The following is a 14,875-nucleotide window of genomic DNA, read 5'->3' as shown; positions in this document are numbered from 1 at the left end:
AGTTTTACTAACACTTTTACTATTTTTTAAACTATTTTTACTAACATAACAGTTTTTTTACTAACATAATTTTGTCTAACTCAATATACATATAAACTATGGTTAACTACATTATTTAGGCTGTGAAATTATAAGCAAAAATTATACATTGATTTTGATTTTTTTAACATAAAGACATAGGTTAACAGTTAACATAAAGAGCCTCATATGGATGTCTCCTCAGAGGTCTTCAAGAGTCTGACATATTCAGAGGCAGATGCTCACAACTAGCCATTGAACTGATCATGGGGTTCTCAATGGAGGAGTTAGAGTGAAGACTGAAGGAGCTGAAAGGATTTGCGGCACCATGAGGAGAGCAACAATACCAACCAACCACAGCTCCCAGGGTCTAAACCACCAGCCTGGGAGCACTTAGGGAGGGATCCAGGGCTTTAGCTGAATATGTAAGAGTGGAGGGCCCTGCTGGGCATAGGTGGAAGAAGAGAACCTTGACCTCATGAAGGCTGGACGCCCCAGGGGGTGGGAATTTTGAGGGTGGGGAGGTGGGAGTGGGGGGGTAGATAGAGGTTACATCCACAGAGAAGAAGGAGGAGGGGTGAGGGGATAGGGGGTTCCTGGGTGGGTGGGGGATGGGGTAAGGGGACAACATATGAAATGTAAATAAAACATCCAATAAATAAATTAAAAAAAAAAAACAGTTAACATAGGTAAACTAAATCTCCTAGGTACTACAGTGCCATCTGGTGGCCTTTTAGGACCTTGGCACTTTCCTGCAGACCCACAACTCTAAGGCGTTCAAAGGGATTTAAATATGATCACATGGGCTTAACTACAACTTCCACAAACTGCTTGTTCCTCAGCTGATGACTGTTAGTTGAGGCCTATGCAAAGTTTCTGCGTAGATTTCTAGTGGGCACCATTCAAGAATTCTAAAACCAAAGCATTACTAAAAGGCCCTCTGAGGGTCAGACGACCTTTTCACAGGGTTCCCTAAGACAACTGGAAAACACAGGCAGGCATTTACATTACAATTCATAACTAGCAAAATTACACTTATGAAGTAGCAAGAAAAGATTTACGGTTGGGATCAGCACAACATGAGGCACTGTCGAAGCATTAGGAAGGATAAGAACCACTGCCATAGACAATTCCTGCTGTGGAATTTGTCCTGTGGGGCTTGTTTGCGAGTCCCAGGACGGCTAGCCCTCAGGGCTGAGCAAGGGAGACTGTAGATAAGTGTAGCACTACTCAACCTGTGTCGTACTCCTCTTCGTCGCCAATGCTGAACACAGGCTTCACCCCGCGGTAAGGCTTGCCCACTCGGTCACTGCTGCTCACGTGCCTGTGTGAAAACAATTTTAGGAAGGAAACGCCACTGAGAAATAATCAGAGATTTTCACTAAGCATCATCTGAATGTCCCAACACAACGGAAATGCTCTTTGCCCTTCCCAGAGCACCACCGCTCTGGGACAACTGCATTATGAAAACTGCAAGAAGATAAGTGATGTAAGCAAGGATGCATGTGTCCTTATATCCGGCCAAGTCAAGCAGTCTCACCGCTCCCTCCCACTGAAGCCAGTGCTTAGATGCTTCTGGGCCTGGGGAAGTCACCCCTCTGCTGTTTCCTCATCTGAAATACGGTAATAACACGAGACTTCACCCTTCGGGATTACTGTGAAAATTAATCTCTCTCCCCTTCATGGAGCCCTTAGAACAACACCTTAAAACAACAGCATGCAATACAAGCTTACTGCACAGAACAAACACAGCGCAAGAACAGGAAGGCTCAAGGCTCCTTTGGGAGCTGCAATTTCTCAGAGTTTTTCCTCCATTTTTATTACTGCTGCTTCTGTTTTAATCTATACTGAGATTCTACTTCTTTTGCATAAATTAAAATGTTTCAGTAAAATATTGCATAGTTCTGGGGGAAAACGGTTTCCTTTGTAGGATAACTACCCACTACAAAGAAGGCTAAAATTGTTCTTTCGTCACCTAACGGAAAACCATTCAGATTATTCCATTTTTCAAGAATCTTAATCTTGAAAGAAAAATCATTGTGGGCTGGAGAGATGGCTCAGGGGTTAAGAACACTGGCTGCTCTTCCAGAGGTCCTGAGTTCAATTTCCAGCAACCACATATGGTGACTCACAACCATCAACAAAGGGATCTGATGCCCTCCTCTGGCACTCCTACATTAAAAAAAATACATAAATTTTTTTTAAATCTTCATTTATGTGGACTTAAATATGTACCTTTAAATCAAGAAGCCTCCTTAAAGCAAGCAAGCAGGCAAACACTAATTGAGTTTAGCATGACAGCCCCTCTTAGAATTACAAGTCAAGTTAGGTTAACCTATACTTAAAATTTTGTGGATTAAAACATTTGTAATGCAAAATTATCCTGTAAGCTATTAACTTACGATCATTAAGAAGCATCAGAGTTTAGATCTGTAATGTCGACAAAGAACACTGTGGTAAAGCTCCTTATTCCTGGTGTAGTGCTGTTTGGAAGGTGGTAGAAACTTCAAGAGGCAAGGCTTAATGAAAGGCCTTCAAATATTGGAGTATGTTCTCTATGTCTCTGTCTCCTTGTCTGTGTCTCTGTGTGTGTGTGTGTTATGAGTGTGTACATGTGCACACAATATGCACCTATATGTGCATGCGTGTAGAGGCCAGGGGACAATCTTGCTGTTCTTCTTAAGTAGTAAATTTGCTTTATGGGATAAAGGTCTCTGACTAGACTGGGGCTTACCAAGTAGCTAGGCTGGCCATGCAGAGAGTCCCAGGGATCTACCTGTTTTTGCTTTTCTAGGCCCGGGTCTATAATCATTCTTCTTCTTCTTTTTTTTTAAGATTTATTTGTTATATATACAGCATTCTGACTGCATGCATGCCTGCAGGCTAGAAGAGAGCACCAGATGTCATTATAGATGGTTATGAGCCACCATGTGGTTGCTGGGAATTGAACTCAGGACCTCTAGAAGAGCAGCCAGTGCTCTTAGCCATCTCTCCAGCCCCTGCCCAACTGGCTTTTTTTTTTTTTTTAATGTAAGTTTCTGGGATTGAATTGGGGTCCTTATGCTTTCAAGCATCTTACTAAGTTTCTCTCCCAACCTACAGTGAAAAGTTTGTATGAACTCTGTGACTTTTCTTCAAATTCTCTTAATAAAATTCAATGGTCCTTTTTTTCATTTACATTTGTTAGTTTGGACTATTTTTTTAAGGCAGTATATTGATATTTTCAGAAACATCTACAGAAATAATTTGGACAAGTTTTTAACTTGCCATGCTCAGAAATAAACTTGACTTTTTTCGAACTGCTAATTCAATCACACTTTCAAAACAAATACACCTATATGTGGACCACAGCAAAGTAAAGAGAAAGTTAAGAATTTGAGAGAAAAATAATTAAACTGCCCAGAGGTGAACTCAATGGTCTTATGATTCACAAGCACACTATAATTCTCAGAAAGAACAAGTTTCTTTAAAACAGACTAAGGTAAAATTAAGTAGCTGTCTTATAATTGCCTTGTGTAGGAACAGTAAAAAAAAAAAAAATGCAAGTTATTCAACTGGTACTTTAAAAATGCTGTTTCCTATCACTGGAAATACTGAAATGATGATAAAAGTAAACCCATAATTAACCCAAAAAGGCTGAGTTTCTATTCAAAGTATGAGCAGCCTCTTTAAAAATGTTATCATTTGTTGTGTGTACACAGACTTGCCCTTGAGCCATGGAGTGAACGTGGAGATCAAAGGACAACCGGTGGCAGCTGCTTCTCTCTCTCCACCGTGTGGGCCCTGGGACCAAATTCAAGCAGTCAGGCTCAGCAGCCTTACCGACTACACTTTCTTTTGTATATATCCAATTATTTAATATCCTAATTTAAGTGTCTGCAAAGATATAATCTATAACGGTGCATGAGGTTACTAAATTGGCAGGGCTTGTTTGTTTAACCTAATTTGAAGACTCAGCATTTTAACCCTTAAATCAAATCTTTGTATCATCCATCAGCCACCATCTTACTGGGGACAGAGATGGAAATGGACTGGACAGTAGAGACCACGTCTCCCACGATCTCCTCCATGGAGAATCCAAACACAGAACCTAGAACAACTATAGCTCTTTCTAACAGATTTATACGAGTTAACTCATCAACAGCAGTGCATACATCTTAATACAAAAGATCTGAAAATTTATAAATCGACAAAGTTCATGTTAAAATTTTGATGCTTGGGGATGTAGCTCACTGATAAAGAACAAGTATCAGCATGTTCAAGACCCTTGGCTTAACTCCAGCATCAGGTTCTGACCATGAACTGTTTCTGGACTTAGGTGCTGACATTTTCCGTAAGGGCAGGAGACTGATCAATTATTAGAACACGCAGGCCCCACTGACTCCTGACTCAGCCGACATTTCACCCCTCACTGTTGCAGAATAAAAACTGCAGAATTTATAAAGTTCCTTGGGTTTGAGCACATTTGATTTCCATCTGAGGAACAAGGCAATAGGAACATGCAAGGGAGAAAACTCAGGCACAAGACCAAACAGGAAGCACAATGCCAGCACGGTACACTCCCATGAGCAGACTGAGAAAAGGACAGCTCCGCAAGCAGCAGCATGAAAGTCTAGCCAAGTCTGCACAAGGCTCACAGACAGCGCGAGGGCATGCTAGAGGGAACAGACGTCTCAGGTGAGCTGCTCTACTCATTAGCTTACCGCTCTGTACATGATCTGTCTGGCCAGGGAAGATTGAAAGACATTCTATAGCAAATCAAGGCAGAGGACAGAATAAAATGATTATAAAAAATGCAGCAGCCTTAGAAAATACACAATAAAATCAGTTTTTTCAACCAGTAAATACATTATAAAGAAATTATTTCAATCATCTCAAGCACAAAGGAGAATGAAGAAAAGCCAGTTTTATGTGCTCCTTCACCAGACTTTTCATCTTACAGTTATCATTAGTCAATCTTAGAAGTAAACAAGTGCACTTTAAAACAAAAACTTTAATATTCACACCACAAAACGTAACAGCAGAAGGCTGGGGACTCAGAAGCACTATACAAGAGTTTCCCTTTTGAGAGCAGATGTAACTTTATTGAGCAAACAAATCCTTCAAGCTTGATCAAATGCTTTACTATTTATTATCAGGCTCTTTGAGATGAGATACAGCTTTGGGGTTAATGACGGTGACCTATCCATCATCTTTGTACTTACTAAACAGGACAACATGTATGCATATGCACTACACTAGAAGGGACATTCGGTTCTGAGAGTCACATGTCTCCGCTTTCCCATGACATTGGAAGGGAGGGAGGAGAGGGAAATCAAACACTAACAAACATATGCTCATGGTCAGGCTTGCTTGGAAACAAATTCAATATCTGAATCAGAATCTTTCAGCTTTTGTCACTGTGACATGATGTCATCTACAAAGTTCACACTTGAGAACTGTGCGATCAAGTTACACACATCACAAAGTATCTCATGTTTTAAATAAGTTGACAATTTGGGGTTTGGTCACACCCATAGCTATCCCAGGCTGCAGAATGCACACCCAAACTAGACTAATACTCTATTGTATCATACACTCAGAACAAACAGCAACAAATATTCTTAAGTTTGCTTGCCAGTTGTTCACCATGTCCCTTTTTTTAATTCATGGAAAAATGGCTCTTGTTTATATTTTTAAACAAATTTCTCTACAATGTGAACTTGGTACAGTGGGATTCTGTTGGACTGGGCTTCACCAGGTTATCTAGGCCTGAGATTCCTGAAGCAGAGGTTCCTGCTGTGAAGCAACTGTTTGCTGGCAGTTAGGAGGCAGCTGCTTTCTGAACCATGAACACAGGACATGGCCTTTCTGTAAGGAATGGGATGAGGGACAAACTCAGATGCACCTTCCTCTGAGAACAGGAAAGGATCCGCAGAGCAAACACAAGCAGCCTCAGCCTGTAGCTGTGACGGATCTGACAGAAGTGGGGCCCCTTCTACAGCACTCCAACTAAAACCCATTACAGAACATTTCTTCTATTTAATTACTCATCGTAAGTTCACACTGTATAAGAAACTCACCGGTCCACAGGAGTTGATGTATTCTCAATGAAACTGATGACCTTTTCCCTAACATTAACAGATTTTGTCTTGAGAGCCACAGTCATTTTATTTACAAGGGACTTCATCCCTCTATCATTTGAGCCATTACAAGATTCACCCTGAAAAACAAGATCATAGGTGAACCACTCTCTACATAATCAATGCATACAGGACTGCTAAAAGTTACCTACACTATAGACAGAATTGTATCCCCACCAAATTCCAATGTTGAAGTATTAAAATTCAGTGTATCTCAGAACGCCATTGTATCTGAACAAAGAACCTTTAAGCAACAATTGTAATTCAATTAGGTCAGGGTAGGTTCAATCCTATTTATTGGGGAAGGGTGTACATTTTCATATTTTCATGTATGGGCAGATGTTCACCTTCCCACCATACCCTCATATGGCCTTTATTCTATACACATTCTATAGATATTTATCTATATCTCTCCTCTTGTAAAGAGTGGGTTAGAGGATGGGGAGCAGGGGTAAAGCGCTCACCCCACAAACAAGACATTCTGAGTTTGGGTCCCTAGGACCCATGTGAAATGAAGGCACAGCAATATGAGTCTGTAACCCCAGCATGGGAGGATAGGGAGGGGCAGGGCCCACAGGAGGATGCCTGTCAATGGCCACCCAATCTGAACTGGTCAGCCCCACTAACAGGCCCTGTCTTAAAAACAGTAAGGTAGACATTGACAGAGAAAGACAAATGTCAGCCTCTGGCCTAGCACCTTGCGTGCACTCATGAAGCAGTGTTTGTAACAGAAAAAGGTAGAAAGCAATGTATTAACCGAATAAATGCCAACACACACAATGGATTATTATTTCATTTTCTTGTATACCTAGAGGATCAAGGTAAAAGCAAATTCTTGGAGGGAGAAGCCTTATCTGCAAATAATGTAGCAATGATGTTTTGGTCATGTGGCTGTAGATGAACCCCCACACATCTACAGTGGACTACTATGCATGTTCTTGCTCGCCTCGTCCTCAGGCCTCCTGAGGGGAAACGTTATCGTTTTATTGCACAGGCGGAGAAACCACAGCTGAAAGGTCTTACTGGAAATCATAAAAAGGGGGAAGTTCTACGGATGAACTCCGGACCCAACAATGGTCTCTACCTAAGTCCGAATGAGTAACTGTCACCCTGTACAGCCGCTTTCTGTCTCTGTTGTACAGAATAAACATTGGTACAGGATTACTATTTGTTAACAAATTGATGTAATGACATCTAATCCATGTCATGACTTTTTGCGCAGATGTACTTACTTCCTATAGCAAAACCTCAGTTATTCACATCACAATCATTAACTATCGAATGAATATACTAGGCTGGCCAACTTTTGACTTTACCCGCAACATCATGTCCTTAGCCTTGCAGCAATGATTCCTCATTGTGTACTAAATATTTCTGACATCTTGTCTGTTATGCTGGGGTTACGGGAGTTAAGCATCTTTTCTGGAAACTGATCGAGCACGCTTCACCCACATACTTACATCGACAGAGCTGATGCTGCCCCTTGACCCAGAGGTACTGGCAATCCAATGGCCGTATCCACTCTCTGGTCCTTCCACGTTTATGTCTGCCAGGTGCTGCTGTAGGGCTGAAAGTAAACAAGACAAACAGAACAAAAGCTGGAACAGGAGACTCTCTGCTAAGACTAAATACCAGAGAAGTGTAAAAAACACATCACAGCTACATGAAAATGGATCAAGGACATAATCGCCATGTGTGTTGTCCTGCACCCCCACTGAGAACGCCAGGCCACAGCAAACCTTGTCCACCTGTCTAAAGCCCCCTTCAGAGTCTCCAGAGAGATGATTAGAAAACAGTCTTTCAAGTACTAACAGATAATGTGTCAGAAGTTCAACACACAAAGAATTCAAAGAAAAGCTAGGAGACATCATTTTTTTCCCATAACGACATAGACTTGAACATTAATGAAAAAGATTAATGGAAAGGAAAAAAGTTATAGTTTTAAAAGCTTTCTAGAACTCTAGGCTGTGGCCCTGGTGGTGCGCACTAAGATCTCAGCTCTCAGGGTTCCAAGGGAGAAATAGTGTGAGCCCGAATCTCATGGAATAGCTGAGGCTAGACACAGCAAGACCTTATTTTCTTTTTAACCTGAGTATACATTGTAAAATAATGCCTTTTTTTCTGAACACTCTTGAGAATTATATGACTAGTAACCAACTTTTGTATTGTTATCAGAATTTCTAATAACAACAGGCAAGGGATCAACACTTGTTTAACAATATCTTTCTTTTTTTCCCAGACAGGATTTAACTATGTAGCCCTCGCTAGCCTCAAACTCACAGAGTTCTACCTGCCTCTGATTTTGAAGCGCTGTCCTGAAAGGTGTCCATCCTTAAATTGCAACAATGTAGTTTTAAAATTTTTTGGTTTGGGTTTTTTTGTTTTTGTTTGTGTGTTTGTTTTGAGACAGAGTCTCATTTTTCCCAAGATGGTCTCAAATTTGCTAGGTAGTGGAGAATGACTTTAAACTCCTGAGCCTCCTGTCTCCACCTCCAGAGTGCTGGGATTATAGGGGAGATGGGAGGTGGGGAGTAAACCCAAGGGCTTTGTGCATTCTAAGCAAACACTCCAAAAACTGAGCTAGAGCCCCAACACACATGTGAACACACACACACACATGTGAACACACACACACACCTTTTTGATGGTGGTTGAGTTTGTTTGTTTGTTTGTTTGAGGTTTTATTTGGAGAGTGCTCTTGCTTGGTTTTGATTTTTGAGACAGGGTTCAGGCTGGCCTAGAACTTACCATGTAGTACAGTCAATTGGCCCTCAAACTCTGATTCTGTTAAAAGGCTGAGGCAGGAGGATTAGGAGTTAGAGGATGAGCTCAGTGGTAAAATGGTTCCTTTGCATGTATGAGCCCCTGCTTTCAATCCCAAACACCATACAAAATAAAAACAAAAAAAGTTTTGAAATAGAAGCTAAGTAAAATAAGCACAGTTATTATCTAAATAGTGCGTATTCACTCATCTCAGTTGTCCTTGTTCTTTGTTATCTATCTGTTCTACTTGCCTTCTCTTTTCTGACAATACTAAATGACTAGAGACAGAAGGTATACATTAACCAGTCCCATAAAACTAAATCAGCTCACCACTGGTAATCACTATATTTTTTGTCTGAGAAGTAGACGCAATTAAATTAATGCATTATAGGCTTACCCATAAATCCTCCACTGGCAATACTAACATATTCTTTGTTTTTCTGTAATAAAAGACAAAATTTAAGTTATTGCAAAATGCAGTTTAGTTAAAGCCCCAGACAGTCCTAAAGCACTGGCAAATACAATACACGGTTATATATTAAATTTCTAGCATATCCTGTTTCCTTGACACTATGGACTTTAGCACATGTACATGTATTGATCTTCCATGTTGTATGGGCTTGAGCCAAAGAGGGAGGCAGCTTTACGGCTATTAAGACTGTGTTGTTATTTGTGTTACAGTCTCCACAGTATGAGAGTCAAACCAAATTCAACGGAATTCCACTTTAGAATTTAATCATAGTATGTTTTTGAAGTTTCAAATACTTTTTGTCCTTTACTAAAAATAATATAAAAATATCATAGCTGGCTATTAAAAGAAAAAAAGAAAATGACAGAATTACCATTTTGTAAACTACTAAAAACTTAAAGTCAGCTTTCAAGGCTAAGTATTCAGGATCTCAAATCCAAGTCTAGCCTGGTCTACATAAAAGAAAAAGCAAACAAACAAAAAATAACAAAAAACTAGGGCCAGAGGCATGGTTCAGCAGGTAAAGGCACCTGCCACCAAGCCTGACGAGTTGATTTTGGTTCCCAGGACCCACATGGTGGGAGGAGAGAACCGACTGTCACACACTGTCCTGTTTCATTGTGGAATGTGTCCTGCAAGTATGTAATACATTAATTAAAATGTCATATTTTAATTGAAAAACATAATACAAAATGGATCCAAATAATGGCAAGCCAGGGACGAATGGGGAAAGAAATGACATCAGGTGAACATAAGGAGCAAAATACAGAACGTGGGAAGCTACACAGTCAACTAACAAGGTGTTTCAACAAACACATGCAAGACAAAACTAAAACCTGGGAACCCATAAATTAAAAACATTAACAGTTGTCCTATTTTAGACCCTAGGAAAAGCAAGGCAACGTGAATCCTAGTTAGATTCTTTTTCTTATACTAAGATATGACAGTATGATCATGTTATACAGATTTTACAACAGTCATTCTACACTTTTTTTTTTTAAATAAGCTGGGTGTAGAGGCATACATGTTTAATGCCAGCACTTGGGAGGTAGAGGCAGGTGGATAGCTGCCAGTTTGAGGCCAGCCTGGTCTAGATAGTACGTTCCAAGGCAGCCAGATCTATGTAGAAAGATCCTGCCTTAAAAAAAAAAAAAAAAAAAAAATTAAGGCCTTAGAAAAATAACCGTCGGCCAGGCGGTGGTGGCGCACACCTTTAATCCCAGCACTTGGGAGGCAGAGACAGGCGGATTTCTGAGTTCGAGGCCAGCCTGGTCTACAGAGTGAGTTCCAGGACAGCCAGGGCTACACAGAGAAACCCTGTCTCGAAAAACCAAAAAAAAAAAGAAAAATAACCGTCTGTGTATTGGTATGTTTATGTGCAGATGAGTGCAGAGACATCACACGCCCTAGAACTGGGTTACAGGAAGATGTCTGAAATGGATGCTGGGGACCAAACTCAGCTCCTCTGCTGGAGCAGCCCTTGTTCTTGACCACAGAGACATCTCTCTGGCCCCCTCATTTCTATTTTTCTCTTTATTTATATCTGTATGTATTCATGTATATGCATGTATGTTGAGTGTGGGTATACATGTACATGTATGTGCATGTGCATGCACATGCCCCAGATGTACACATACAAGCACGTGTGAGTGCCCTCAACGCACACTTGCGAGAGCTTGCGTACATGTGCAGGTAGAAGCCAGAAGTCAATGATAAGTCTTCTTCAATTGCTTGCCATGCTTTTTGAGTCAAGGTCTTTTATTGAACCTGGATCTAGCTGAGTGCTTCAGGGACCTTCCTATCTCTGTCTTTCCCTCCCATCACTCCGAGGTTACAGGTACATACCACCACATCCAACTTTTTATCTGAGTGTTGGGAGTTGAACTCTCAGGTCCTCAAGACTCTTTATCAGCACTTTGTAAGCCATCTCCCCAGGCCCCAATTCTTCTAAGTGGCAATTTCTTTGAAATTTTTTTCTTGGGACCATCTGCTTGGAAAATTGTTTTCCATCTTTTTACTCTGAGGTAGTGTCTGTCTTTGTCACTGAGGTGCGTTTCCTGTATGCAGGAAAATTCTGGGTCCTGTCTATGTATCCAGTCTGATAGTCTACGTCTTTTTATTGGAGAATTGAGTCCATTGATGTTAAGAGGTATTAAGGAAAAATGATTGTGGCTTCCTGTTATATTTGTTATTAGAGGTGGAACTATGTTTGTATAATTATCTTCTTTTGGGGTTGTTAGAAGATTACTTCCTTGCTTTTTCTAGGTTATAGTTTCCTTCCTTGTGTTGGCGTTTTCCATCAATTATCCTTTGAAGTGCTGGGTTTGTGGGAAGATATTGTGCAAATTTGATTTTGTCATGGAATATCTTGGTTTCACCATCTATAGTGATTGAGAGTTTTGCTGGGTGTAGTAGTCTGGGCTGGCAATTGTGTTCTCTTAGGGTCTGTATGATGTCAGTCTAGAATCTTCTAGCTTTTATAGTCTCTGGTGAGAAGTCTGGTGTAATTCTTATAGGTCTGCCTTTATATGTTACTTGACCTTTTTCCCTAACTGTTTTTAGTATTTTTTCTTTGTTTTGTGTATTTGATGTTTTGATTATTATGTGACGGGAGTTATTTCTCTTCTGGTCAAGTCTGTTTGGTGTTCTGTAGGCTTCTTGTATGTTTATGGGCATCTCGTTCTTTAGGTTAGGGAAGTTTTCCTCAATAATTTTGTTGAAGATATTTATTGGCCCTTTAAGTTGGGAATCTTCACTCTTTTCTATACCTATTATCCTTAGGTTTGTTCTTCTCATTGTGTCCTGGATTTCCTGGATGTTTTGGGTTAGGAACTTTTTACATTTTGCATTTTCTTTGACAACTGGGTCAATATTTTCCATGGTATCTTCTACCCCTGAGATTCTTTCTTCTATCTCTTGTATTCTGTTGATGATGCTTGCATCTATGACTCCTGATCTTTTTCCTACGTTTTCTATCTCCAGGGTAGTCTCCCTTTGAGATTTCTTTATTGTTTCTATTTCCATTTTTAGATCCTGGATGGTTTTGTTCAATTCCTTCACCTGTTTGGTTGTGTTTTCTTGCATTTTGTAATGAAAATTGGGGAGGAAGGAATTCTAAAACTCCATCAGGAATTTAAATAACAATAAACAACAAAGTTCATAATAGCCCAAACTCCTGCTATGTGACATCCTTTACAGCATAGTTTATAATACTGGAACATTTTTAAATGGCTAAAGTGAGTCTTTGCTCTCTGAGTAAACTTGTAAACTTGTAGTTCTTTCCTTTCAGAATGCTTAAATAGCTCCACCAAATACCTTCTGCTTCTCTGCCTTTTTCTTTCAAAGACTTAAGTATTAAAAGAATTTTCTCAAGCCAAATTCCTTGGAAAATACAACGGAACTAGAAAAGGTTCAAGATGGAGTGGCTGCGAGGATCAAGGCCACTGTCTTCCTGATTCCACAGTTGTGGATGTGGCACACAGACTGCAGTGTGGGAACTCCCCAAAAGTCCTGAACAATCAGCAGTTTATAAAGAACCATCTGTGGCTAATACATTGAGGCAGAGGGTCAGACAGCATAAAATCTCCAACCCAAGTTAGCTGTGCTAAAGAGAACCAGCTCAAGGGGGTCCATGGCAAAGTATGTCACAGGTAACAGATATGTATATGCATAGATAGATAGATAGATAGATAGATAGATAGATAGATAGATAGATAATGGATATATATATATACACACACACACACACACACACACGTACATATGTCTGTATATGTACATATAATCAAAACAAGTAAAGGAATCAAAACAAATCATACAGTTACTAAAAGTTCTAGAACATGAAGCAACAAAGATTAATACAACAAAGTACTTTCCAAATATACCCTGAGCACAGAGAAATCCAATATATTATAAAAACTCATCAACAAAGGGATAGATGGCACAGTAATTTTCCTACCTCACTTTCTACACAAAAATAGGTTCTATGTGGTTTATAACTTAAAATTAAAATAGTATCATATGAGCATGTAAGAAAAATATTGAGAAAAAGATCTTAAGATATAAAATCAAGCTTATAAAATATATGGATATAAAAGTAAAAGAACATTAGCTGTGGATTTCTTCAAGGTGAGCATACCTGCAGGAAGTGTGCGAGGACCATGTTCATATACATGTCTTCCTCCTCTCGGCCACTGCCCATAAAACAGAGGTGCTCCCCACCCGCTATGGATCCAGACTCAATGGACTGCTTCTGTGCTTCTAGCAAGGACTTTACTGACTGTGCAAACTCGGATGGATTCTGGAGCATCTGGATTAATTGTTAAAAAGGAGAAACTTGGCAAGCATGTATTTGTAAAATAAGAAAAATACTTCCAACAAATTACCAACATTAAAAACCAAGCATTAAAGGAATGGAAAATGAAAAAGCTTAAATAAGTAAAATTCCAGGGACAAAAGTTTATGTATATATTGGAACAAAGGCTGAGAAAAGTACTTCTCAGAGGGAAGAACTGTTTCACCCAGAACAATGCCCAGCTACAGTAGTCCTGAGTCATGATGACAGACAGATTTTAGCTCTGAACAGAATAAGAAACAAGTTCAGATGCAAACAGTTCTGTTTTTCAGTTTCCTCTTTCAAGGCAGCCCATGTATTTCTGAGAAGACACCAGAAACAGTAGAGACCATTTACTTATCATTTACTTTAGGTATTGGTAAAACAAAAACAAAAACTCATTTCTTATTTTCAATGAAGTGAGTATACCAATAACTACAAAAAATCGAAGTTATTCTTATTAAAATCCCATCCAAAGCACAGCAAAAATCCAGTGGAAAAAAATGGGCAGATCAGAGAGAAGAGCAGTTTGTTAATTTTGAAGATTGTTATGTCTGAGTGACTGCATGTATGTGTATGTACCAATATGTGCAGGTGTTTACGGAGGCCAGAGGAGGGATCAGAGCCCTTGGAACTGGAGTTATAGGTGGTTATGAGCTGTCATGGGGGAGCTGAAAAATAAACTCAGGTTCTCTTCAAGACCAGCATGTGTGCATTCTCTTAGCCATCTCTCCAGCACCAAGGGAAAAACAACTTTAAGAGGAGAGAAAAAAGGTGTTTGCACCTTGCTTATCTCTATGTTTCAGTCTATTCTAGAAAACAAACAAAAAAACCCAGACTGATAATGCCCAAGAATGCATTGATACAGAGCATATCCAGTATGTATGTATATATGTATGTGTGAGGTACAAGGACTTCTAAAGGGCAATAACATTTGTATGCAATATCAGCCAAACCAAGGATTCTACTCTAAAGAGCCTACTTTACAGAGCTATTTGGAAAACTACACAAAATACATGTAAAGTTTCCATCAGCAGCTTCATAACAAAAACTGAAAGTAATCAAAATATACATTAACTGAACAACAAACTATGGTCATTCCTGCACCATGGCCCACTAAGAAACATTCAGAAAAGGTCCCAAGAAACCATTAAGCAAAGGTAAACTGGC

The 14,875-nt window shown here is 39.8% G+C and overlaps 1 protein-coding gene across 3 annotated transcripts in view; it reads right to left on the bottom strand.

Annotated features, from left to right (window-relative positions):
• Tbc1d23 (TBC1 domain family member 23) overlaps nucleotides 1–14,875 on the bottom strand; it is a 57,345-nt gene that overhangs the window by 6,992 nt on the left and 35,478 nt on the right. For 2 of the 3 annotated variants that reach the window (XM_028760264.1, XM_028760266.1), the window contains 6 exons: nucleotides 13,511–13,681; nucleotides 9,301–9,343; nucleotides 7,601–7,707; nucleotides 6,081–6,220; nucleotides 4,722–4,766; nucleotides 1,254–1,342 (listed from right to left, as the gene is read on the bottom strand). In XM_028760264.1, the coding sequence (XP_028616097.1) occupies nucleotides 1,254–1,342; nucleotides 4,722–4,766; nucleotides 6,081–6,220; nucleotides 7,601–7,707; nucleotides 9,301–9,343; nucleotides 13,511–13,681 (595 nt within the window). The remainder of the gene's footprint in view (nucleotides 1–1,253; nucleotides 1,343–4,721; nucleotides 4,767–6,080; nucleotides 6,221–7,600; nucleotides 7,708–9,300; nucleotides 9,344–13,510; nucleotides 13,682–14,875) is intronic. The other variant, XM_028760265.1, reaches the window with a different exon arrangement.

The sequence above is a fragment of the Grammomys surdaster genome, unplaced genomic scaffold (genome assembly GCF_004785775.1).
Source record: "Grammomys surdaster isolate TR1022 unplaced genomic scaffold, NIH_TR_1.0 126398, whole genome shotgun sequence".
In the NCBI taxonomy this organism is placed as follows: domain Eukaryota; kingdom Metazoa; phylum Chordata; class Mammalia; order Rodentia; family Muridae; genus Grammomys; species Grammomys surdaster.
This window is presented reverse-complemented; position numbering and strand designations above follow the sequence as displayed.